At 42.3% G+C, this 27,745-nt stretch overlaps 1 protein-coding gene across 1 annotated transcript in view; it reads right to left on the reverse strand.

The window, feature by feature from the left end:
- LOC115467300 (activating signal cointegrator 1 complex subunit 3-like) overlaps window positions 1-27,745 on the reverse strand; it is a 689,265-nt gene that overhangs the window by 460,864 nt on the left and 200,656 nt on the right. The window contains 1 exon segment of the mRNA XM_030199160.1: window positions 15,954-16,088. Within this exon segment, the coding sequence (XP_030055020.1) occupies window positions 15,954-16,088 (135 nt within the window).

Genomic DNA, 27,745 nt, shown 5'->3' on the forward strand with positions numbered 1-27,745 from the left:
TATACCTTTGACAAGCAAATGTCCTGTTTATGGTTCCCCTGAGTTTCTTTGTTTTATTCAGGTGTCCACCTTAGTCCATCTTTTGTTAGGTGGGAGGGCAGAGGAATAGAGTCAATTTAAAACTTTAAAGCAGTCTTAAGTCTTTTGTTTGAGGAATGAGAAAAAACAAGGTGAGGTCCCTGCCACTGCAGCAGTACTTTTGTGTTGTAAATATTCCCCAAAGGGAGAGGGGAGAGGGCTTTTGGAATGAAAGCCAGTTCTGCTGCATTGTATTTTTAAGAGCTGCACAAATATATTGGTGTATATATATAATCCACCAAATATGCTACATATTTCAGTAATAAACTGATACCATTACAAATCGAGCATCTAAAATAACTCCTGGACTTCTCATCTGTTAATTGCTGGACACCAACACATCACTCATTTTAAGACAAGTAAAATGAGAAATGTGCAGTTCAAATAAATGAATGGCAATATTCAGATGAACAGTCAACATATAGGGCCCTGTTTACTAAGCTGCGATGTAGGCGTGCTAGCATTTTTAGAGCATGCTAAAATGTAGTAAACGCTAATGTTAGAGACATCCATAGGAATATACGGGTTTCTCTAGTGTTAGTGCACGCTAAAAACACTAGCACACTATCTCAGAAACGCTAAAAATCCTCGGAATCACTATCGACCGCCACCTAACGCTCGAAACTCATGCTAACAACACAACTAAAAAGATGTTCTACAGCATGTGGAAACTGAAAAGGATAAGACCATACTTCCCAAGATCCGTCTTTCGCAGCCTAGTGCAATCCCTCGTGCTCAGCCATCTGGATTACTGCAACTCACTATACGCAGGTTGCAAAGAACAAACACTGAGAAAATTTCAAACTGCCCAGAATACGGCAGCCAGACATCTTTGGAAAACCAAAATATGAGAGTGCAAAACCATTACGAGAGAAACTGCACTGGCTTCCACTAAAGGAACGCATCACTTTTAAAGTATGCACATTAGTCCACAAAATCATTCACGGCGAAGCCCCAGCCTACATGTCTGAGTTAATAGACTTACCACCCAGAAACGCCAAAAGATCATCCCAAACCTTCCTAAACCTCCACTTCCCCAACTGCAAAGGCGTGAAATACAAAGCGCTACATGCATCAACCTTTTCTCACATGAGCACGCAGTATTGGAATACACTGCCACGCAACTTAAGAACAATCAACGAGCAAGCTTCCTTCCGCAGATCATTGAAGACCCATCTTTTCGAAAAGATTTACGGAAAGAACCAAAACACATAAAGTCCACACTTACTGTTCACTAATGCATCACACATTCACCTCTGAACTCTCATTCCTGTAACATCACATCATTCATACCTTCAATCACAGAAAGATATATATCATATGTCTTTATGCCTCTTTATCGCCCTCTAAGCTCCCATTGTTTCCTTCCAATGTTTCAATGTTTTTTACTCCAGTGTTACATTCCATAACGACACCTCAATTGTTTCGCATAATTCTGCAAAATGTAATCCATAACCAATCTGTAACAAATTGTATTTCCAATATCTAACCCGTATTGTAAGCCACACTGAACCCGCAAAAAGGTGGGAAAATGTGGGATACAAATGCAATAAATAAAAAATAAATAAATAAAAAAACAGGGCCCATAGTCTTCAAATCATACTATACTTATATTCAGCAATGCCACCTTGAGTTTGGAGTGCAATATGGTCATTCCATGTCAAGTGGTCTGGTAGTCCCTGCGCGACCATCACGGATTTCGATGACATTTTCTGTGAACATTCATACATGTCCCCAATGAACATTGGTAAAGTTTTACGTTCGCCGATGCAATACTTGCTGAGATATAGTAATCTGTTTGACCCCCATACTGCAGCCTTCACGCAGGGACCACCAGACCACTTGACATGGAATGATGGAAAAAAACTCACGTTCAGCTAACTGTAAACTATAGATAGCCTCAAAGGTATATAGCACCAACATCACATAGGATTGGTTTTCTTTGAAATGGAAACCCAAATGAGCTGGAAGAAACTATCACTATCTCTTCCCCTATTTAAAAAAACAAACAAAAAAAAACCCCTCTAATGCAGCACTGTGTATGCCCTTCCTGTCATAATTTCTTCACATGTATATATTTTAACCATATAAAAAAAACAGCTATTTGCAAAACAAACAAATTTTCACCGCTATTGCAAATAATAAATACTATTCACTTTTTTAAACACACAAAGAGGCATATTTTCAAAGCACTTAGCCTTCCAAAGTTCCATAGGTTTCTATGGAACTTTGGAAGGCTAAGTGCTTTGAAAATATGCCTCAAAGCAGGCTTGTGTACTTTTGCATTCTTTATTACGGAGCCTCTTTCATGCCACTAAGGGGTACTTTTATTAAGCTAAGATAAAAAGAGGCATATTTTCAAAGCACTTAGCCTTCCAAAGTTCCATAGGTTTGTATGGAACTTTGGAAGGCTAAGTGCTTTGAAAATATGCCTCAATGTGTCCTGAGTGTGCCCTTCTGCGGGTTTTTTCCATGCACTAAGGCCACTTTTACTGCAGCAGTAAAATGGATGTTTTCCCAATCTTTGTATTTATGGCCATTTGTTAATTTTGCCATCAGTACAAGCCATTAAAAAAAAATCACCATGTGAGTGTTTACTGACACCTAAGGGATTGTTTACTAAAGCTTAGCTCGTATTATCTGTAGCTGGGCTCAAAGGAATAAAACGGGCCCTTCTGCAGATAACTTGAGCTAAGCTTTAGTAAACAACCCCTTTAGTTTGTAGGTGGTAAGGGCTTAGGCAGCAATCCTGAGATAATCAGTTAGCTTGATTTAATGTAGCTGTGCTGATGAATGCCCACTCTCCACCCCCAACACACCCTCCTCCAAGTAAAAATAGAAAGTATTTTTTAGCATGTGGTTAATGTGTGCTGATTTTGCGGTTACCACAGAAAGCCTGAGTATGTCCCGCAGTACACCATTTTAAGCTGCATTAAGAGGCCCTTTTACTAAGGTGTGTAAGCGTCTACGGATGCCAAACGTGTGCCAAAATGGAGTTACCACCCGGCTACTGCGTGACTCTTGCGGTAATTTTATTTTTGGTGCGCATCCAATACGAACGTCCGAAATTTTTTATTTTCGGACGCGCGTATTGGGTGGGCGCCAAGTGGTATTTGACGCGCGTAGGTGTTTACTACCCGGTTACCGTGTGAGACTTTACCGCTAGGTCAATGGCTGGTGGTAAGGTCTCAGACCCAAAATGGACGCGCAGCAATTTTCATTTTGCAGCGCGTCCATTTTCAGAAAACATTTTTTAAAAGGCATTTTTTACTGGTGCACTGAAAAATGATTCTGCGCGTGCCCAAAACACGCCTCTACACTACCGCAGGCCATTTTTTAGTGCACCTTAGTAAAAGGGCCCCTAAGTGTGAAGTAGCGCTTACCACAGCCCATTAAAGATGCCACTATGTTAATTCATAACTAAGAAAGCACTTTCTGTACTATGACTTATGTATAAATGTCTATTCACAGAATCACAGAACAAGTAGGTAGGGGTGGGGGAATGGCTATTAATTCGGAACAGCCTAGCCATGGATCTTCTGCTATATAATAGCAGAAAACTGGATAATTAAATATTTATAATTGGGTGCCAACATTTCTGCACGAGACATTATCATCATTCTATAAAATAAGGCTTGCAACATTCCAGCATACAAAGATGAAACCATTAGCACAGATGTTGAAGACAATACCAGTATCAAACATATAAATGACAAGTGACCGACTCACCCGCAAATGCGCAGTAGAGACTTCCCTCTCTGTCCTGCCCTCGCATCAAGACTTGATGACGTCAGAGGGCGGAACAGAGAGGAAAACGGACGCTGCCGCTGGAGCCTGGAGACGAAGGAACATCGCCAGCGCATCAACCTCCACCCCCCCCATCCCAGACGTCATCGCCGCTCCCGCCCCCCTCCGTATTGGGCCCCCTGTACTGACATGAGGTGGCCTCTCACCTCCGTGTGGAAGCGCTGCAGGCAGCACCAGAGCGATCTGCTGCTGCCTGCAGCGCTTTCACACGGAGGTGAGAGGCCCTCTCATGTCAGTGCAGGGGGCCCGGCACGGAGGGGGGAGGGAGCGGCGGCGGCGAGGAGGGTAGCTGGACACGGGGGGAGGGCAGGGGTGAGAGAGGATGGTTGCTGGACATGGGGAGAGAGCAGGGCAGAGAAGAGGGTTGCTGGACATGGGGGGAGGGCAGGGTGGGAGTGGGGAGGCCAAGGGAAAGAGGAGGGTTGCTGGATATGGGGGGAGGGCAGAGGAGAGAGTAGGGTTGGTGGACGGGGTGGGGGGGAGGCCAAGGGAAAGAGGAGGGTTGCTGGATATGGGGGGAGGGCAGGGGAGAGAGGATGGTTGGTGGACGAGGGGAGGCTAGGGGATACAGTAGGGCTGCTGGACATGGGGGGGGCAGGGGAGACAGCAGGGTTGCTGGACATGGATCGGGGGAGGGGAGAGCAGGGGAGAGAAGAGGTTTGCTGGACATGGAGGTGAGAATTACAAATCTCGCTTGTTTTAACGGGCTTAACGGCTAGTAAAAATATAAAATCACAGTGCAAAAACAATTTTAGGTCATAGGGAATAGGATGAAGAAAGATGAGGAACTTTTAGAGGGCCGACCCTCTGCAAGTGAAAGGACAGGGTTATTTTTTGTTTTGTTTTGGTTAATAGGATAGAATAAAAACGGGGTGAAATAATAGAAATAGAATAAAGGAGTCAAGAATTTATCAGGAAGATATTAAGAGCAGGACCCAGGGAGCCTCAGTTAACAATCAGACCAAGTCTGAAAATGCCCAGCTTAGCTCAGACACCTTCAGACATTCAGGATTGAAATTCCACCACCTTCACAACTTCTTCCAATTACTCAAACGAAATAGTGCACCTGCATGTCTCATCTCCGAGATACAGTCACACAAGTAACAGCACTGGCCAGGGTCAACAAGGGATCAATTTCTCACTTCAACTTTTACTGCAGTCAAATAAAATATGCCTTTACTATATCCCCGTTAACATTCCAATTATTTAGAACTATTGAGCTGTTATTTATGTTCAGTCAATGAAGCGATTAACTGAAAATATGCTAAATGTATTTAATGAAAGAGAAAGAATGACGTCATTGTAAAGAGAGAAAAGTAAATGCATGATTATGATCTGGAGGGGAACACAGATGTGTGTAGAATGAGAAGGTGAAAGCAATGAGGTAGGGTATGCTAATGCTCTTTGCACAGAGAGAAAGGAAATATAAGAATTTTCATGAAAAAGGCAGACGCAGATTTCTGCACAGCAAGTCACTTCAAAGAAAATGTAAGACTAGGAACCATGATCATGTCAAAAAAATTCATTAAAGTGACTAAGATTTAAAGTTGAAGATGTGTGATAGGTAAACTCTATGCTGAAATTTAAAAGCAGAGGAAGAAAGGGAAAGGGAAATGGGACTTGATATACTGCCTTTCTGAGGTTTTTGCAACTACATTCAAGGTGGTTTACATATATTCAGGTACTTATTTTGTACCAGGGGCAATGGAGGGTTAAGTGACTTGCCCAGAGTCCACTGCACTAACCACTAGGCTATGCCTCAACTCATTCCACCAATAAGAGCCAACCTCATCAGTGATGTCACAATGGCTTGATTGGAGCTCACTTCTGATATTGTGATGACTTCTGATATTGTGATGTCATAAGGGAAAGGGGAAAGGGAAATGATACACTAGCTTTCTGAGGCTTTTTGCAACTACATTCAAGGTGGTTTACATATATTCAGGTACTTATTTTGTACCAGGAACAATGGAGAGTTAAGTGACTTGCCCAGAGTCACAAGGAGCTGCAGTGGGAATTTAACTTGGTTCCCCAGGATCAAAGTCCACTGCACTAACCACTAGGCTACTCCTCCAATAGCAACATTCCGTGTAGAAGCCTGCCCTTGCAGATCAACAATGCGGCCGTGCAGTCTTCTGTTTCTGTGAGTCTGACGTCCTGCACATACAGAAGCCTGCGCGGCCGCATTGCTGATCTGCAAGGGCAGGCTTCTACATGGAATGTTGCTAGTGGAATAGCAACATTAACATTCCATGTAGAATCTCAAATAGTAGCAACATTCCATCTAGAATCTCAAATAGTAGCAACATTCCATGTAGAATCTCAAATAGGGAAAGGGAAATGGGACTTGATATACCGCCTTTCTGAGGTTTTTGCAACTACATTCAAAGCGGTTTACATATATTCAGGTACTTATTTTGTACTGGGGCAATAGAGGGTTAAGTGACTTGCCCAGAGTCACAAGGAGCTGCGGTGGGAATTGAACTCAGTTCCCCAGGATCAAAAAGTCTACTGCACTATCCACTAGGCTACTCCTCCACTAGCAACATTCCATATAGAAGCCTGCCCTTGCAGATCACTAATGCGGCCGCGCAGGCTTCTGTTTCTGTGAGTCTGATGTTCTGCACGTACGTGCAGGACGTCAGACTCACAGAAACAGAAGCCTGTGCGGTCGCGTTGCTGATCTGCAAGGGCAGGCTTCTACATGGAATGTTGCTAGTGGAATAGCAACATTAACATTCCATGTAGAATCTCAAATAGTAGCAACAGAATCTCAAACAATAACAACATTCCATGTAGAATCTCAAATAGGGAAAGGGAAATGGGACTTGATATACTGCCTTTCTGAGGTTTTTGCAACTACATTCAAAGCGGTTTACATATATTCAGGTACTTATTTTGTTCCGGGGCAATAGAGGGTTAATTGCCTAGAGTCACAAGGAGCTTACATGAATGGTGCAGATAAATAAGTTAGGGGACCTTTTACTTAGCAATGGTAAAAAGTGGCCTTAGCACACCCTTATGAGGTCTTTCCCATGCACTGTCCATTTTTAACTGCGGCCATAAAAATGCCTTTTCTCTATATTTTGTATTATTAGTTATGTACTAATGTTACCATTAGAATGTGTCCATTTTTTTAAATCACTGAGGAAACACTTGCCGTCACCTATTTTGTAGGCAGCAAGGGCTCCTCTGATATCTGTGCACTAACTAGTACTCAGCACACGGTAATAACATAACATAGTAAATGACGGCAGATAAAGACCTGAACGGTCCATCGAGTCTGCCCCTAGTCACACTCATTATCAATTCTTGATTAAATTAACAATGAATGTGAAATAAAATACTTGATCATCTTCTCTCTTTTGTAAATGTGCTAAGTGGTTGACACAGGAATGCCCACTCTCCACCCTGATACACCCCCTCAAAACAAAGAATAATTTTTTGGTGGGGTGCAGTTAGTGCACACACATTTTGAAGTTACCACAGGATGCCTGTGATACTCCATTTTTTTGTTGCGTTAGGTGCATGTTAGTTCCTAATGCAGCTTAAAAATGTAAGAACATACGTATTGCCATATTGGGTCTGACTGAAGATCCATCAAGCCCAGTATCTCTGCTTCCAAGAGTGGCCAATCCAGGTCACAAGCACCTGGCAAGATCCCAAGAGAGTAAAACAGATTTTATGCTACTTATCCCAGGAATAAGCAGTGGATTTTCCAAGTCCATCTTAATAATGGCTTATGGACTTTTCTTTAAGAAATTATCCAAACCTTTTTTTAAACCCTGCTAAGTTAACTGCTTTTAAACTTTCTCTGGCAACGAATTCCAGAGTTTAATTACATGTTGAGTGAAGAAATATCTTCTCTGGTTTGTTTTAAGCTTACTACTCTGTAGTATGATTGGGGGGGTGGGGGTGGAATAATTTATAAAGATCAAATCTTGGTTATATAAATATTGTTGCATGGTGAATTTCAAGAAGTCTTACATGCATATTGGAAGTTATAATTGCTTATATGTATTTACATCTATGCTCTGTGTTGAAGTTTATTTTATACTTTTTTTAATAACTGGCTTATTACTGTATTGCCTATATATTTTTTTTTAATAAACAGAGCTGAACATACATTTACTAATGAATAGTTTCATTGTGTGCCCCCTTGTCCTTGTATTTTTGAAAAGTGTAAACAAGCAATTCACGTCTACCCATTCCACTCCACTCAGTATTTTATAGACCTCTAGTAACGGAACCCTTAGTTACGAGCATTTACACCAGCTCTATGGCTGGTGTAAATATTTGCACCTAAATGCATATATACGTATACAGTATACTCATTAAGCTAGTAATGTACTCTGTACAAGAATATAGGTACTTACTTTCCTTTATAGAATATATAACAGTCAGGTGCCGTATGGGCACATACATAGAAAGAAAGAAAGAAAGAAAGAAATCCTATTTTGGATCTTGTAGATATCTCCAAGTGACCCAAACTGGCTACTGACAGAGACAGAATGCTTAGGCTCAATGGACTATTGGTCTGACAAAGCTCAACAGTTCTTATGTTTTTGGAGGTACTTATTAGAACTCTTTGAAGGAAGATTGTTTAGAAGTTGAGGAGTGGCCTAGTGGTTAGAGCACCAGTCTTGACATCCAAAGGTGGCCGGTTCAAATCCCACTGCTGCTCCTTGTGATCTTGGGCAAGTCATTTAACCCCAGGAAAAATACTCAGTGTACCTGAATGTAACTCACCTTGAGCTACTACTGAAAAAGGTCTGAGCAAAATCTAAATAATTAAAGATTCTAGAATTCTAAAAAATAACAAGATTCAATGCGAATGCATTTCAAAGTGTAGCAACATTCCATGTAGAAGCCCAAAGAATAACAAGCTTCTTCAGGGTGGAGGAGTGGTCTAGTGGCTAGAGCACCGCTCTTGCAATCCAGAGGTGGCCAGTTCAAATCCCACTGCTGCTCCTTGTGTTCTTGGCCAAGTCACTTAACCCTCCATTGCCTCAGGTACAAACTTAGATTGTGAGCCCTCCTGGGACAGAGAAATATCCAGTGTACCTGAATGTAACTCACCTTGAGCTACTACTGAAAAAGGTGTGAACAAAATCCAAATCCAAGAAAAAAGGAATACTCTTCTACTTGTATGTGGCAACATGAGAATTATGTGAATTGCCCTTTAGAGAAACACTGCCACTCTAAGATGGCTAAGGTACTGAGCTGAAACAAATGCACCTAAGTGAGATGAAATTACATTTTGATCTCATAAAACTACATAAAAATGCTTATTATTTTTTTACAGCTACTAATAAAAAGCAATATGCATAAGTAAATAGTTATTATGAAAATGTACTTACCTTTGGAAAGGAAATACAAAATATATCGGTTGATTTCATTATCTGCAGCTCAATTCATTATAAAACTCATGCAAAATTTATCCATTAATGACTAGCTTTGTGAAAAATTTGTTTTCATAATAGAACTTTTCAAATCTGCGGTAAATAGCAAATGCAAACTGGGAAAGAAAATCAATGTTGCATTTTTAGACCAAATTTGTCCCATCCGTAAAGTGACTTTAGGCCTACCTGATGACCACCTCTATCCATCCAGATTAATACTGCTGCAATAATCAATCAGCGTATTAAGCAAGGTTTGTTACGTGCTTCCTAGCGTGTCACATCAGTACATCTTGGAATCGTCATTGTTGGTATGGATCGGTCTGTAAGGGATGCTATTATCAAAGTACTAGATTTAAAGATAGCTCTTGTTTTTTTTAGAATCTTGGGACTGGTGCAATAAAGTGCACTAAGGTTTGCTCACCAGTTAGCTTGGCTTTAGCCTACAATTTTGTGAACCCTCAATGCAGGAATGGGTATTGCACACACGCTAAGCATGTGCAAAGCACTTACATTCATGCTATTACCTATTCTGTCAGATATAAAGAAATGTGTGGACAAAAGCATGAGTACAATACTGAAGCTTTAAGCCAAGACTGGAATAGGTGTAAAGGGTTAGTCTGGTTCTTTTGCACTCAGCATTAGTGAGGATTTTATGCTCGTTTCTTCTCTTTACTGTAAGCAGACAAAACTCCCAACGAGACAGGGTTTAAACAAACAAAAAAAAACCACACCCCGCTAAAGAACTAAGGGGTCCTGTGGTAAAAACAGGTCTTAGTGTGCCCCACACAGGTCTTTTCCACACACTGAGGCCATTTTTACAGTGGCTGTAAAAACCCAATTTTCTATTTTTTTGTATTAATGTTGCCATTAGTGTGCAGTAATTTTTAAAAATTACATGAGCACTTACTGCCACCTATTTTGTAGAAGTTAAGACCTCTTGTGCTATTCATGCACTAACTGGTTAATGCAGAAATACACGCTCTCCACCTTTCATCCCCCCGCCTCAAAATAAAATGTTATTGTGCAGTTACTGTGCACAGATTCCAAATTTACTGCAGGATGCCTGAACGTGTCCCACGATACTCCATTAATTGTTGCAATAGGCATGTTTTAACATTTATGCACATAACATACAGAACACTATAAGTTACAAAGAGCCACATTTAGATGTGCCTAACTTTAGGCATGTTTCTGCCAATTTACACTAGTTTTGAATACAAAACTGAGGCATGTGTTTTTATAGAATAGTGCTCAGCATGAATAAATCTAGTGCTTAATTTCTGGCGCCCAGTTATGCATTTCTCCTGACTGTCAGGTTTTCAAGGCAGAAACTAGGTTCATGAGCCCTTGGACCACTGCCGAGGAGCGGCAGTTGCAGGCAAAACCACTCCACACCAGAGACAAGGCAGAACTCTGACAGGAACAGCTAGACTTCACCTGCACTTGACCGCCGTTCCTCAGGAGTTGAGCCCCTGGGTGCAGGCGGCCGGCAGGACTTACCGGACAGGGCAGGAACTGGATACCAACTAGGCTGAACAGGGACTGAGGGTCAGAGGGGAAAGGATTATGCATGGGCAGCAAGGCAGGAAACTGGGCTAGGACTCACAGACGGACAATACTACACAAAGCAGGAAATAGACAAGCTAAAGGACAGGAACTGAAAGCTGCCAAGCAGCCACTGAAACAGGGTACAAATACTGACAGACAAGAGACAGGCCTGAAAGCTACAGAGCAGCCACTAAGCAAGAGACACCGACAAACAGAAACTAGACCAAGAATACAAACCAGAAACAAGACTAAGAAATAAGCAATAAACCTAAGCTAAACTACACACAGACTAACTAGAATCAGACAAGGAACTCTACAAGAAACCAGATTAGGCAGAAGTGCAACAAAGCACCAACAAACCAGGGACCTTAGACGATGCAAAGGCAAACACAGAAGTTTCCAGGTGATTAATAAAGCCCATCAGCTGCTGAAGTTCAAGCTGCAGGAATCAAAAGGCAACTACGGGTGCTGTTCAGGCACAAACAAGAGAAGCAGTCTGGCAGCCTGGAAGATCTGGACCAGACTGGGCTGAAGTCTGGAACGTGTGATAGTTCTTAGCAGCCACCAGTTCTGGCCACCAGAAGGCGAGGTGAGCACAGACAAGGAAACGGTCACGAACGTGACAGGAGGCTTAGAAGATTAAAACCTTTCTTCCCAAGAGAGACATTCTGCAAACTAGTGCAATCACTAGTATTGAGTCATTTGGACTACTGCAATTCATTATATGCAGGATGCAAACCTCAAACCATTAAGAAATCCAGACTACCCAGAACACCGCAGCCAGACTGATATTCGGAAAGGCAAAATATTATAGTGCTAAACCCCTTAGAGAAAAATTGCACTGGTTTCTACTAAAGGATCGAGTTACATTCAAAATATGCACCTTAGTTCATAAAATTATTTATGGAGTTGCCCCATCCTACATGTCAGACCTTATAGATCTACCAGAGAGAAACAACAAAAGTTCATCACGTACTTTCTTAAACCTCCATTATCCCAATTGCAGATGACTTAAATACAAATCAGTACATACATCTAGTTTTTCATACATCTGTACACAACAATGGAATGAATTGCCAACCACTATAAGAAAAACACGCGACTTGATGACCTTCCGGAAACCACTGAAGACTTACTTGTTCAAAAAAGCGTACAAAATGGATCCCCCATAATGATCTGACTCCTAAACTGCACCAGACACAATTTATATTAGAACTCTTAATTTGCCTATTTTATTCACACCCTAATTATTGATAATTATATCTGATAAACAATATGCTATGTTATTATCCATTTACCCTAATTACCGATAATTATACCTATCCTGATATCATTATGTTATGTTGTTATCCATTTATCCACTTCTTAATCAACATAATCTTCGTATGAACCTTATATTAGCAATAATTCTGAAATCCTTCTCCGTTAATATGATTGCCATAATAATCCTATGCACCTTACCTGTTATATATACTCTGATTTTCTATTCCATCAATGTGATTGTAGTTGTATTATATTGTAAGCCACATTGAGCCTTCAATTGACACAATATTTTTCTATGCACATTATTTGTGGTTATATATATGTTTTTAATTTGTTTTAATATTGTTTGTTATTTTAGAGCCCCTGACGCAGCCCTTGTGGGCGAAACACAGTTTGTTTCGGGCGATCATTATTTTTCTAATAAAGTTTCAACTACACCACTGTCATGTATACACAGCAGGAACCTGGGTTTGTGAGCCCTGGGGCCACTGCCGAGGAGCAGCAGCGGCAGGAGAATCACCCTAACACCAGATAAGGCAAACCGGAACTGGAACACAGTGGACTGGAGTAAGGCTTCACCTACACTTGGCCAGCTTTCACCAAGAGTTGAGCTCTGGGCTTCAGGCGGCCGGTAGGACTTGCAGGACAAGGCAGGACACAACAGCAGGCTGACAACAGGAACACTAGAAACACGCTGGGTTCCAGGAAAAACAGCAGGCCAACAAACAATCCAGAAACAAGCCGGGTCAGGGCAGGCGGCAGGCAGAAGAATAGTCCAATAAACAATCCGGGTCTGGGCAGGCGGCAGGCAGAAGAATAGTCCAAAAAACAAGCAGAGTAAAAGTCACCAACACGAAAAGCACAAAGGCACTGCAACACTTCACACCAAAGGAACGCCTCTGAAGAACACTGTTGCAAGGCAACTAAGAACCTTACCAGGTGGTTAATAAAGGCAGGTCACAAGGGAGTTCACCAGGTATGGGTGCTGCTTGGTTCCAAAAAACTCCCAAAACAATCTGGAGAGCTGGAAGATCCGGACCGGACCAGCGTATCTTCTGGAACACGGGAAACGGTAAACCATCACTTCGCAGCATTCCCCAGGTCTAAACCCCGGGGACTGAGATGACTGCGAGCCAGGGACCGGGACACAACCGTGACAACCACTGATTGATCTGCTTTATAAGGGGGTGTGTATTCATAGATGTCACTGTCATAATTTCAAAGGATAGATTTCACAGTTGAATCACAGGGTGCTAATATCCTGAGTTGCTTCTCTACCTCTAGTAGGCAGGACACATAGAAACCATGGTTCAGCCAGTCAGTGTCATTATAAAGAGAAATCAATCAGAAAACTTTACAGTTCAGTCACTAGGTTTCACAGTAGAAGTTGCAACAAAGAACATGGTATGTACATCTAAAACAATAATGCAGCCCTGCAGGGATAGGAATATGGCAGCAGTGAGAAAGAAGGAACTTTGTTAGAGAAAGAAAGAGATGCATGACTCATGAAATTATTTCAACACCTCTGCATAGTGCTTCTGAGAGCTTTTTCTGCAGGTAGGTGTGTCTACCAGTGACTGGGAGAAGAGAAAGCAGTTTGAAAGGAACAGTTCCTGAACTGATATGTTTCAGTGCATCAGTGTTTCTATGTTACAACTGCTAAACTCCCTCACCTATAGTAATGCACTGCAGGGGCGTAGCTACGGGTGGGCCTGGGTGGGCCCAGGCCCACCCACCCAAGCGCACACACACTGCACCAGCTTAGCAGGGCAGAAACAGCACCCACTCTGGCTCAACTGATGATCTCTCCAGACTCGAAGCGGCGAACTGGTGGGCGGCGGCAATAAAAGTATAAAGCAGCCAGGCTCCTCGACTCCGTCCCGTCCTTCGCTTTCACTTCCCTGCCCTCTCAGCGTCCCGCCTTCCTCTGATGTCATTTCCTTTCGGGCGGGACACTGGGAGGGCAGGGAAGTGAAAGCGAAGGACGGGACGGAGTCGAGGAGCCTGGCTGCTTTATACTTTTATTGCCGCCGCCCACCAGTTCGCCGCTGCGAGTAGAGAAGGAAGAAGGCCATTTAGAAAATCTTTTTTTCTACTCCCCCGCGCAGCCGTCGCCGTTTACTCAAAACACAGCAAGCAACTCGAGCTGCTGCCTGCATCCACCTTGTCGTTCTTTATTGTTGGTAAGGAGAGGGAAGGATGGGACTGGGAGGGGTGGTGAGCAGAGGGAAGGATGGGTCTGGGAGGGGTGGTGAGTACAGAGTATGGGGGACTAATGAAGTGGGTGAAAGATGGGGGAGGAATTTAGGAGACTGGGTAAGGGAGAGACAGAGGGGGGAATGGGAGTGCTGGAGAGGGAATGAGAGCGCTGGAGAGGGAATGAGAGCGCTGGAGAGGGAATGAGAGTGCTGGAGAGGGAATGAGAGGGAGATGGTCAAAGCTCAAAGGGGAGAGAAGAGAAATTGCTGGACATGGAAGGGAGGGCAGGGGAGAGAGGAGAATTGCTGGATATGGATGGATGGAGGGAGGGCAGGGGAGTTGCTGGACATGGGTGGATAGAGGGGATGGCAGGGGAGAGGAGAGTTGCTGGACATAGGTGGATGGAGGGGAGAGGAGAGTTGCTGGACATGGATGGAGGGGAGGGCAGTGGAGAGAGGAGGGTTCCTGGACATGGGTGGATGGAGGGGAGGGCAGGGAGATAATTGTTGGACATGGATGGAGGTGAAGGAAGGGAAGACAGGACGGAGATGCACATGGATGGAGGGGAGAAAGAAGAAATTCTGAACATGGATGGAGGGGAGGGAAGACAGAGGAAGGAGATGCACATGGATGGAGGGGAAGGGAGAGAGAAGAAATGCTGACATGGATGGTGGGGAGGGAAGAGAGAGGAAGGAGATGATATGAGGGAAAAGGAAGAGAAGAGAAAAACTGCACATGGATTGAGAAAATAGGCAGAAGCTGGATCCACTGGACAGTCAAGTCTGCGGAGGACCCAGCTTTTACTTACGGATGTAGAGCAAGAAATGAAGAAGAAAGGAGGAAAGTAAAGAAATAAATGGAAAGGAAGCCCTGGAAACGGAGTTGAGGACAGATAGCAGCAGAATCAGTTACTGGGCCAGCATGATAAGAAAAACAAAGTCACCAGACAACAAAGGTAGAAAAAAATCATTTTATTTTCATTATAGTGTTTGGAATATGTCCACTTTGAGAATCAGGTGCTCAACATTAAAAGTTTATATTTATTTACTTATTTATGGCATTTTATCCCACATTAAACATGAATTAGATTGGAACATGGGATCATTTAATTTTATTTTTCCTGGCGAGAGTAATGCATTGCTGCCCCCCACCCCAGGCTCTCTCCCCGGCCATAGCCAGCTCTGCAATTTTGAGGGGAGGTGGGGAGGGGGCGCAGAGGTAGACTGGGGAGAGAGCCTGTTGTTAAACATTTACCAGCAAACCACTGTCTAGTGCCCACCCATCCAACCTGTTGGCCCACCCAAAAATTGACTTCTGGCTATGCCACTGATGCACTGTCTATTTTGGGGAGCTATTTCTTTGCGACCCTCAATTGGATCTGTCCCATTTCCAAATGGTGCCTTTTCCTCAAGTTCCCTCTCATGCAAAATTGAGCCTATTACACTTAATTTTCAAAGCTATTTTGCTCCAGAGAGACAGACATTCTTGATGTTCTACTGAGACTGAAAGAACAAAAGATGTAAAACATGAAGGCATTTTTAACTCATTTGAGAAAAAGTTAAACAATCACGTTTACCAGGTGGACCTTCCTTGTGCTGTTAATTTTTTTGCATCATCTGAACTAAATCAGTCAAAGTACATCTATAAGACACTTACCTGTTTTTCAGCATGCCCATAATCAGATCCTTGACTTGGTAGAAAGTATGAAACCTGACCATTATTTTTGGCTATTTCTCTGAGAGCCATCGCAGTCCGCACAGTTGAGTTTCTGGCATGAACAAACACCAGCACCTTAAAATTAATCATAAAGACCGTATTAGTGAAGGAAATATAGGGTTCAAATCTCCTAAAAATCTATTTAACCCAATATTGTTTCCTTTTATTTTACATACTGTGCAGTACTATGTATTATAAATGACACACGTCTTTACTTCTGTAATTAATTCATATGTCTGAATAAAATTACCAGTTCTTATACAAGTCTATTACTGCATAAAATTATCAATTCTTAACCAAACAAAAAAAGCTTTTAGTGGCACTTTCAAATTCTTTTTTTTATCCCCAATATGTTTTCCTGTTCATTATTCAGATACCCCTCCCTCTCCATTCCACATAATAAATCTGGAACTCTTGCTAGCTGAGATGAAAAGAAAACTCAAGAGGAGACAATCTCATTGCTGCTTTATGGCCTTCAAAGATAATCCACAGTAGTGGTGTAACTTCTTCTTCATCCTTGGGCCCAAGTGCATCGCCTATAGCCCAACAATGTCCTGGATCTTTCGACAGAATCAGTGGCATTATGTTGGGACACTTCCTTGGTGCCCCAATTTGCCTACCAGGCACTTGTTCACCCCTGATGCATCAACCACCCTCACAACTACCGCTCCCTCACATCCTAGGAAAGCCCCTTGGTTTTTGTAATGGCCTTCTGGATTAGGAATTGGTTATTGGACAGAAAACAGAGGGTATGTATGGTTAAATTGCCATTTTTTTTCAATGGAGGAGGGTGAATAGTGGAGTGCCGCAGGGATCTGTACTGGGACCAGTGCTATTTAACATATTTATAAATGATCTGGAAAACAGAATGATGAGTGAGGCGATTAAATTTGCAGATGACACAAAACTGTTCAAAGTTGTCAAAACGTATGCAGATTGTGAAAAATTGCAAGAAGTCCTTAGAAAACTGGAAGACTGGGCATCCACATGGCAGATGAAATTTAACGTGGACAAATGCAAAGTGATGCACGTTGGGAAGAATAATCGGAATCATAGTTACCTGATGCTAGGGTCCACCCTTAGGAATCAGCACGCAAGAAAAAGGTCTGTTTCTTATGATTTTATGTCAAATTTATAATTTGTAAACCTCTTTGACCTTCTTTTGATAAAAGTTGGCATATTAAGTTCTGAATACATAATCATAAATATTATCACTATAAGAGAATCTGATAAAGAGGCTCCATAGATCAATAAGATTGTCAGCCCCTCAACATTAAGCAACTTAGCCTGTATACAATTTGCAGACAGGCAAAATGGGTCCAAAATGGGTACTATAAATCAAACCATCATATCCTCCCTATGTTTCACCAGCTAAACAATTTGCATCCTTTATAACCAACCAGACAACTCAAGACATCATCAACCTCTACTGAGTGCTATTTTAATTCCTCATTAGATCTACAATCAGAGAAGCTATATTCCCCAATTACTGCACATTAAGGAGACCTCTGGAACACAACAAGCTGCTTACAAGGTCTCCTTAATGTGCAGTAATTGGGGAATATCACTCACAGGATACTACAGTTGAAGATCTAAATGGATTAGCAGTGTTTGATTTTCTACTGAATCCTGATCTCCACCCTCCACCATAATATAAGCATACCAGCCTCTCACCATTCCAAAGGAAATCATCTCTCTCCTCCCCTGCAGCCACATGCACCACAGCTAACAAAGAACAGAAAGCTTAGCACTTCTTTTATGTCCTGCACTCCATCTCACATAAAGGAGCTCACTAAACAACAGGATCCTGAAGCACAGGGCAATGCACTGCCACTCTCAACTATTTCAAGTTCTGTGGCTTGATTCCATCATCTATGTCAGTGATTCCCACACATTCCCTTAGGGACCACAGGCAATGAGTTTTTCAGGATACCCAGAATGTATATGATATAAACTGGTAATGATTTCTGATGGTATCATGTGTACCAGAAATCAATTTGTATATTTCCCTCTCAGGATGAGAGAAGCCATCCCTCCTCCCTGCTCTCTACCTTCCTTGCCTTTTCTTTCCAATCTTTAGATCTTTCTCTTTCTCCCCTCCTCTACATCTTATTCTCTTTTGATTTGTATCCTTGCCATTTTATCTGCCCACTCATTCTGCTTTCTCTTTGTGCCACGTTCTCTATCACAGCCTCCTCACACTCTCTGGTACTCATTTTCTTCTCATTGCTCTTTTTCCTGCTTTCCCTTGGACTTCCTAGCTCGCTGCTTCCTTGTTTTCCCTCCCTTCTGCCCCTTTGTGCTCTTTTTCCCTTCTCTTGCTCTTTTCTTGTCTTCCGCTCATCCTAATTTTCTCTCTCTTGTGCCAGTGAATATAACTCAATCAAAAAAAACAGCCAAGCACAAGAAGTTATGGGAAACAAAAAAAGAAATACTTCTCTCTCTTGTCGTCCCACTTCTCCCTCCACTGCTAATTCCAGGCTTCGTTCCTTTTCCCTCGCGGCACCTTATGCCTGGAATGGACTTCCTGAGCCTGTACATCTAGCTCCATCTCTACCTGTTTTCAAATCTATGCTGAAAACCCACCTTTTCACCACTGCTTTTGGCTCCTAACCACTACTCAATTCCCCTATCCTTGTTCCTTCTCACCCAGTACTTTCCTCGCCCTTAACTGTCTTGTCTGTCTGTATTTTTAGATTGTAAGCTCTATCGAGCAGCAACTGTCTCTCTGTGTCGGGTGTTCAGCGCTGTGTGCGTCTGGTCGCGCTATACAAATGTTAATAATAATAATACCAATTTCTTAACTAATAGCCCTTAGGAGAAGGCAAGAACAAAACAATGAGAACAGAACATTTCCTGCTTTTTGACCCTAATGACAGCTTGCGCAGGAAAATAGGTACAAACACTCACGAGTAACTCTGATCACTAATAGTGATCTAACACCCAGAAGTTTTATGCCCTGACAAACTATGCATAAGTGAGAAGCAGTTATTCATATTAGGACAGGTGGCCAAATTAATTAAATTTCAAAGCAGATGGGATAGTAGATTATTCCGAGCTTTGAAACAAAATAGACTAATACTGGTTTACCACACTGTGAAAAAAGCCCAGCTGTATAAGCAATTGATAGAAATGGTTTTTGAATGTTAAATAAAAGATTTTCTGTATGAAACAAGATTAATTTGCATAGCCTTTACAGTAAAACAATTTGTAACTGTATCAACTTTTTATTTAAGGAAAGCAAATAGTTTGAAGTAGTAACACAGTAGATGATGGCAGATAAAGACCTGTACAGTCCATCCTGTGTGCCCAACAAGATAATCTCATAGCATAAAGTAGGATGTGGTACTACATATGCATACATGATCATCAATTGTCCTTGTTAATTTCTGGGCAAAAACTGTATTCTTCAACTACCAAAGCTGTCATCGAAACCCACTCCAGCCCATCCAAATCTCTCCAGCCACGATCAGAGCACAGACTGTAGTAGTCTACCCCGCACTGACCTTGTTCTCCAAATACTGAAGCTGAATCCCTCTTCCTCCAGGCACCTCTGCTTACCTTTCCCAGCACTCCCACTTTGATTGCACAGGAGCCACCCAAGGGACTTAATTTTTTTTTCCACTCAGGATAGTTAAAGGCTTGTCTGAGGTCAATGGCCTCCAACATACGGCCCAGGAAGTCCTCCGCTATGGCCCTCAAACAGTCAGGAGAAATAATCTACCCCCTCCGTTTGCATCCTCTCACTCTCAGCTCCGTCTACCTGTCTCAGCCCTCCAAACTTGCATTTAGCACTGCCTTGCTACAGACATGTTGCTTCTCTCATCACCCGAAGCCTCTCTCCGTAGTGTCCCACCCACTGTCAGAGGACAGATGCTACAAAGAGAGGCTTTGGGTGGTGACAGAAGCATCATGCCTTCAGTAAGGCAGTGCTAAAGGCAAGTTCGAAGTGAAGAGGCAAGAACTCCCTGCTAAGTAACTATAACGAGAGCTTGTTAAGATAAGAACCTTAGTATCAAAAACTGCAAGACATACTTAAACAGCAGAAGAATCTGTCTCCTGGTTTCTACTAAAAGAAAAGAATGGCTCGGGGATTGTTTTTCCAGTGCAATCACCTGACAAACATTCTGGCACAAAGACATGCACTCCTAAGTCACAGTTACCTAAAAAAGCTGGGGCATGTGTATAAAAATGTCAGTAAAAGCAAGGTAAGGACTCAAGTGACTAGACCATCTGGAACTTGAGACCCCTGAGTTGCAGTTTGCTGATGCTACATGACTTTGCATAATTCCCCAGGTCAGAAGATCCTGAACGTGGGGATGAGTTTGCCAGCATCAAGGACTTCTGCTTCCACCACAATTGTATAAAGAGGCACTGGAAACCAAGGAGCTGCTTTTTCCATCTGAAATGAATTATCAATCATTCAGGTTTTTCACCAACCATCCACTTTGGTCTGCGGTGACATCATTGGAGTTCATCTGCATTCAGCTGTTCATCTGGCATCCTCATCTACATTCAGGTTGTATAACAGTTCTGTCATTCTAACAGGGATGATAGGAGGTAATATTTTAGGCCTAGAGTTTAATGTGCATTCACTCTGACTTGTCCTCTGATAAGAACATATTTGTCGTTCATTTTTCTGAGTTATCCTGCATTCACTTATAATTGTATATAATTCATAGTTACTTATAAACAAACACACTTTATTTTTATAATCATCAGCTAGTCAGTATAACTGGGGCTTTGGACTTAGATCCATAAGAGAACATAAGATTTGTTTTATAAGTTCCAGCATGCTAAAAAGATTTATACTAAGTGTTCTTGTTCCCAACTGCCTGTCCTCTGACTGGAGGCAAGGTAATCTGTGTTGGGGAGGGCCAAGACAAACAGGTAGACGGAGCTGAGAGTGACAGGATGCAGCCCGCCGGGGGAGGGGGGGAGGGATGTTAGACTATTTCAGGGCTGCAACAGAGGTCTTCCCAGGCCATGTGCTGGAGACCACTAACCTAACATAACATTTTAACTATCCTAGGTGAAAAAAATGAAGTCCCTTGGGTGGCTCCCGTGCACCCAAAGCCCACCCTCTCCCTGAAGCAATTGATGGTAACCTGAATATACCCTAACCCCCCCCCCCCCCACCCTATCCCAAACTGGCCCCAAGATGGAAGACAGTAAGTATACCCACTTGCTCATGCCTCTAGCACTGCCATCTTGGAAAATTATGGCACCTGATTCTTAGTGGTACTTGGAAGCATACTGCTAGTAGTCAACCAGCCAAATAGGCTCAATCTCCATGATTGGCAGGTTGGTCCTAGCAATATGTTCCAACATACTGTTAGAGGTCAGGTGCCACCATTATTCGAGATGGCAGTGAATGAGGTACAAGTGGGAACACCTTCTGCCTTCTGATTTAGAGGGGGATATTTGAGGCCCATGAGGTCCACCAAGGATTGTCTCTAGGGAGTAGAGGCTTGGGTTGCACTTGGGTAACCAAGGATTGTGTTGGGGGAGTGAGGGCCTTGGAAACCAAGTGAGCCACAAGGTACTTACTATTTGGTATTGGTCAGAGTATCTAAAGGATCATCTGAGTTGAAGTGCTTCATCCCATTAACCCCTGCACTACCAAGCAAAGTTACTCATCTGCAGCAGGTGTTCCTCAAGGTGCAATATGAGTATTCTCTAGAGCTGTACGGAATAGCATATTTTACTATATGGACAAATACAAATAATGGGCATTGAGTGTTAACATAAATAATAAAAGAAGCAACATGAAATCAGAGATCAACTATTTCAAAAGGATTTAGAACAGTAGAGTCCCAAATTATTTGTATTCAAATCTAAATCACTATTCAGCCAAATAGGAATAATGTAACAGAACAGAATCAAATATGAATATTCGGCACAGCCCTAGTATGCTCCAAATGGATGACACCATCTTATGCAGCCCGGTGCAGGAAACACTCCCCATCTAGAAGACTTTGGAAGCAGCTCACCTCACATGCCTTCCTGCGGGACCAGCTCAGTCTAATGCAACAGCAGACAGAATTCAACTCCAAGGGAAGTGGGAAGAGCAATCATCCACAACTCCCATTCTCTAAAACTACCCCAATACTACTCCCACCCCCACAAAGACATCCTCAACCCATAACTATTTTAAATACCCCAATCTAAAACCATCCCTGCCCCCCACTACTCCCACTACCTAAAACTAATCCGCAGTTTACCCCTCCATCCTCAACCACAACCATCCCCCCATAATCTACCCCCATGAAAGCTATCCCCTCCCTAAGTCAAAGACACAGGCACACATACACAAGAATTCCATGAGTCATGCTCTATACGTCTTCCCTACTTCTTTTACTTAATTTAAACCACAACATAATCATAAAAAAAATAAAATGAAGAACTGACTGCAATAAAATTCACATAAATGAAAATGACAGAAAGATAATATCTTGACCAGATTTCCAGAGTTTGACAAGAACGTAACTAGATTCAGTAAATGGCACCCAAATGTCAATAATTTCTCAAATTCTGTCTTTGGGGGGGGGGGGGGGGGCACTGGTTAATAATTAATACCCTTCTAATTTCTCTACCAGATGGTACTTTGGTTGTGTCTCTCACAGTGTGTAAAAAGCAAATTTCAGTGCCAGAACCAATCGGTGCTGTGTGTTCTATAAAGAGCATTCCGGATTGAGCACCCTTCATAGAATAGCATGTAGCATGCCCCAGGTTGAATGCCAGGATTTACACCTGCTGAACTCAAGTGTTATTCCTGGTGCCCAACTTGGGCTTGGCATTCTAGAATGCTGCATGCAAATTTGCAGAATGTCCCTGCCCCGCACACGCTCCCTTTTGGGTTGAACGCTATGGGATTTGGATGTGCTGTGTTATAGAATAGCAAGTAGGAAGATGTGCGTGCAAATCCAAATTGGTGCCAATCAATCGATTTTTAGCAGCCAATTATTGTTTGTATTTATATTACCATTAATTGGCTCATTAATCAATTAAGTTGCATAACATCTCAGAATTACACCATATATGGAATAAGGGGTCTGAGGATAATGCAATAAAGTATGTGCCTATTTACTCTGTAAATATGTATCTTGCATAGCATGTCTTTTTTTTAGGGAGGTGTACACACAGGCTGAGTCTGGAAGGAGAATGGGTGGAACTCATTAAGTCATGCACCTATTACTGGAACTTGGTTGCGCACACACACATACATCAGCTCTATGGCTAGCTTATGTGCTCGTGCCTAACTTAGAGAGACAAAATGTTGCTCTTAGGTTTTTACACATTTATTTAATTTGCACTAAATAATTCAAGGTATCATAAATTTCCTGGTAACCTCTCTTTTCATAGCTCACCACTTGAATGTTACACAGTACCTCCAGTCACTGAGAAACCTGCTAGGTTCATGTTTCAGCCCCAAGTACATGCTCTGAACCTACTGGCCATTTTCTTAGCCCCCTAGTCTTTTGGATAATCTCTAAACCCCTTCCCCGAGAGCAGTCAACAGACATTCTTTTTCCATTAAAGTTTAACCGCCACCTTTGCAAAAATCAGAATCTCTCTCCAATCAATTTACTACTACTACTATTAATCATTTCTATAGAGCGGTCAGACTCACAGAAATGGAAGCCTGCGCGGCCGCGTTGCTGATCTGCAAGGGCAGGTTTCTACATGGAATGTTGCTAGTGGAATAGCAACATTAACATTCCATGTAGAATCTACAAATAGGGAAAGGGAAATGGGACTTGATATACTGCCTTTCTGAGGTTTTAGCAACTACATTCAAAGCGGTTTACATATATTCAGGTACTTATTTTGTACCAGGGGCAATGGAGGGTTAAGTGAATTGCCCACAGTCACAAGGAGCTGCAGTGGGAATCGAACCCAGTTCCCCAAGATCAAAGTCCGCTGCACTAACCACTAGGCTACTCCTCCACTCCCAGGGTGCCTTGCCTCCTTGTACAAGGCTTTAAAAAATTGAATGCTGCTTAATTGTTACCACTACGAACACTGTTAGTTCAAACAACTAAATACATTGAATGAAGTTCTTCTTGCTTTCTAGGGTGATAATTGTTACACAGATTTAGATTTCCATATACCATAGTTTAGCTCAATGTGAGGCCAGCTTAATGCTCGGAAATTACACTTTCAGCCAAAGAGAAAAGCTAACTCGGAAAACTGAATGAAGAAACAATTAGCTGATACACAGATTCTTCTGTTACAGAAATGCAGAATGTGAAAATCGTAAGAGACATCCGAGTCTGCTTATTTTCTTTCCTGCTGCAGTACTACAAACTATATATGAACTCTAAAATTGCCCCTGTTTCCCTGATGCTACGAATCTTCTGAATTCATCCCAGGCTTACTGTTTTCCCTCTTTCAACTCCACTGGGAGGTTGTTCCTTGTAACACCATCTGAAAGGAAACTAAAGCAATATTTCCCTATGTTACCCATAATTCTACCCCTTTTCAGCTTCATACAGTGACTGCTTCTTTCAGCATTTTATTTATTTCTTGAAGTATCTCAATGTCTCTGTCATACTGCCCTTCCCTCCTCTGGTTCCCAGGTGGAATAAAAAAAAAATACAATATCTTTCATACCCAATCTTAAAGAGGCAAGGAGAGTTAGAAGCCAAAATATTGTAGAATGGAATTTCTCTAATTTCCTCCGATTTAACAAGTGGAGGAGTGGCCTAGTGGTTAGGGTGGTGGACTTTGGTCCTGAGGAACTGAGTTCGATTCCCACTTCAGGCACAGACTCTGGGCAAGTCACTCCATTGCCCCATGTAAGCCGCATTGAGCCTGCCATGAGTGGGAAAGCGCGGGGTACAAATGTAACAAAAATAAAATAGATACTATTGGAGATTCTACATGGAATGTTGCTACTATTGGAGATTCTAGATGGAATGTTGCTACTATTGGAGATTCTACATGGAATGTTGCTATTCCACTAGCAACATTCCATGTAGAAGGCTGCGCAGGCTTCTGTTTCTGTGAGTCTGACGTCCTGCACGTATGTGCAGGACGTCAGACTCACAGAAGCAGAAGCCTGGGCGGCCACATTGGTGATCTGCAAGGGCCGACTTCTACATGGAATGTTGCTAGTGGAATAGCAACATTCCATGTAGAATCTCAAATAGTAGCAACAGTGGAGGAGTGGCCTAGTGGTTAGGGTAGTGGACTTTGGTCCTGGGGAACTGAGGAACTGAGTTCGATTCCCACCTCAGGCACAGGCAGCTCCTTGTGACTCTGGGCAAGTCACTTAACCCTCCATTGCCCCATGTAAGCCGCATTGAGCCTGCCATGAGTGGGAAAGCGCGGGGTACAAATGTAACAAAAATAAAAATAGATACTATTGGAGATTCTACATGGAATGTTGCTACTATTGGAGATTCTACATGGAATGTTGCTATTCCACTAGCAACATTCCATGTAGAAGGCTGCGCAGGCTTCTGTTTCTGTGAGTCTGACGTCCTGCACGTACGTGCAGGACGTCAGACTCACAGAAGCAAAAGCCTGCGCGGCCACACTGGTGATCTGCATTCCATGTAGAATCTCAAATAGTAGCAACAGTGGAGGAGTGGCCTAGTGGTTAGGGTGGTGGACTTTGGTCCTGAGGAACTGAGTTCAATTCCCACTTCAGGCACAGGCAGCTCCTTGTGACTCTGGGCAAGTCACTTAACCCTCCATTGCTCCAGGTACAAATAAGTACCTGTATACAATATGTAAGCCGCATTGAGCCTGCCATGAATGGGAAAGCGCGGGGTACAAATGTAACAACAACAAAAAAATTACAGAAAGAAATCTGTTTTCTCTTCCAGCACTTAATTTCTATTGCACATAATTTTACAGCGTTTGATCTTCACTGTGCTACTGAGTAGCAGATTATTTAAAAAGTGTGTGCGCATAAGAACATAAGAATTTCCATGCTGGGGCATGTGTGTAGCTATTCACACCTTCCCTCACACAGCATTAATATTAGAAGCTCATAGAACCTTGGTCTTCACTCTTAGTCCTTGAGGGCCATCTAGAGATCAGGTTTGCAGGATAACCCTGTGGGCATAACCCAGTCGGGTTTTCAAGATTTCTGCAATGAATATGCATGAGATCCATTTGCATATATGGAAGCAGTACATGCAACTCAATCTCATGGATATTCACTGTGTAAATCTTGAAAACCCAACTGGGTTGTGGCCCTCGAAAACCATAGTTGCCCATCCTGCCCTAATGACTGTGCACAAGAGAGATTTGCATACAACGGAGACAGTGAACATGCAAATCTCTCTCATGTATATTTATTACTATATATATAACTGGGCTGTGCCAATATTAGAATTACTCATGTACTTCTCAATATGTTCAATCTAATGACGAAGGATAGGTTATTATCCCACTCAAAATTAAAAAAAAATAAAACACACAATCATCTTAAATCTAAACGCCTATAAAGGTGAAGAAACGGTGCTCACTACATCCTCACAATCTCCCTCTGGGATATTATGGAGTCGTAATGACAATCATTTTATTTATTTGTTACATTTGTATCCCACATTTTCCCACCTTTTGCAGGCTCAATGTGGCTTACATATAACCATTAACAGCGTTAGCCGATTACGGTTTGAGCAAATACATGGTATGAATGAAAGAAAGTGATATTGTAGTAGAATGAGGTACACGTAAGGTAGTTACATGTATGGTGGTGCGGTTGGGGGGAAGTTAGAGAGGGAAAGGGGGAAGAAGAGTCAGATAATGTCTGTTACGGTCTTTGGTTACATTGTGTCGCATGTGACCAGGTATTTTTATGTTGGGTCGGTGGGGTATGCTCTTCCTGTCTTTAGTGCGTACCATGGCTTCCTGGGCCAACCCAGAGTCATGAGAATCACTGGTCCTGGATTATGAGCAATGCGGAGGAGTATTCTGTCCACCATTGGCCATGGAGGGAAGACATAAAGTAGGCCTTCACTTGGCCATTCCTGAAGAATAGCATCCAAACATCCTGGACTCCTTGTAACAGCTGAAGAACCTGATCACCTGAGCATTTCGCTTGGTTGCCATGAGGTCCAGGATGAGAGCTCTCGTGAGCAGTTATTGCACCATAAGCCCTCTAAACATATTTCCATACAAGAAACTATTTTATCTAAATTCAAAATGTTACTTATCTTTGGGATTGTGAGCAGATCTTGTCAACTTGCATCATGAAGAAGATCATCCTCAGAGTGACATAATATACCCGTGTTTAATCTTTAAAATCAAAATGAAAGGAAGGCCAATAAAGTTCCATGTAAGTTGAAAATGGGATTTTTGTACATGTGATTTCAGCATTGTTGGAACAAGCGGAGGAGGACATTTTGAGGATTTATGGAGGACATTAAGGAGTACTGACATATTGGATTGTTACCAAATTTTGACTTATATGCTGATTTTTTTTCTTCATATGTGCAAGACTTGAATGGACTTGGACTTGGATATACATATATAAAAATGTTCAAGTTTAATTTTGAGACTGGAGAGAGTGAGAATCAGAAGATTAAAAGGATTATTCAGCATTTAGTGAGAATTGATTCTCCATGGAACTTTATTTGCCTTCCTTTGAGTTTAAAGATCTGTGTGTATTTTGTCATTCTGGGATTGTGAGCAGATCTTGTCAACTTGCACCATGAAAATCATCAAAGATAAGTAAAGTTTTGAATTGTGGGGGATTGTGGGAGATTGTGGGG

Source organism: Microcaecilia unicolor, chromosome 3 (assembly GCF_901765095.1).
Source record: "Microcaecilia unicolor chromosome 3, aMicUni1.1, whole genome shotgun sequence".
Taxonomy (NCBI): Eukaryota; Metazoa; Chordata; class Amphibia; order Gymnophiona; family Siphonopidae; genus Microcaecilia; species Microcaecilia unicolor.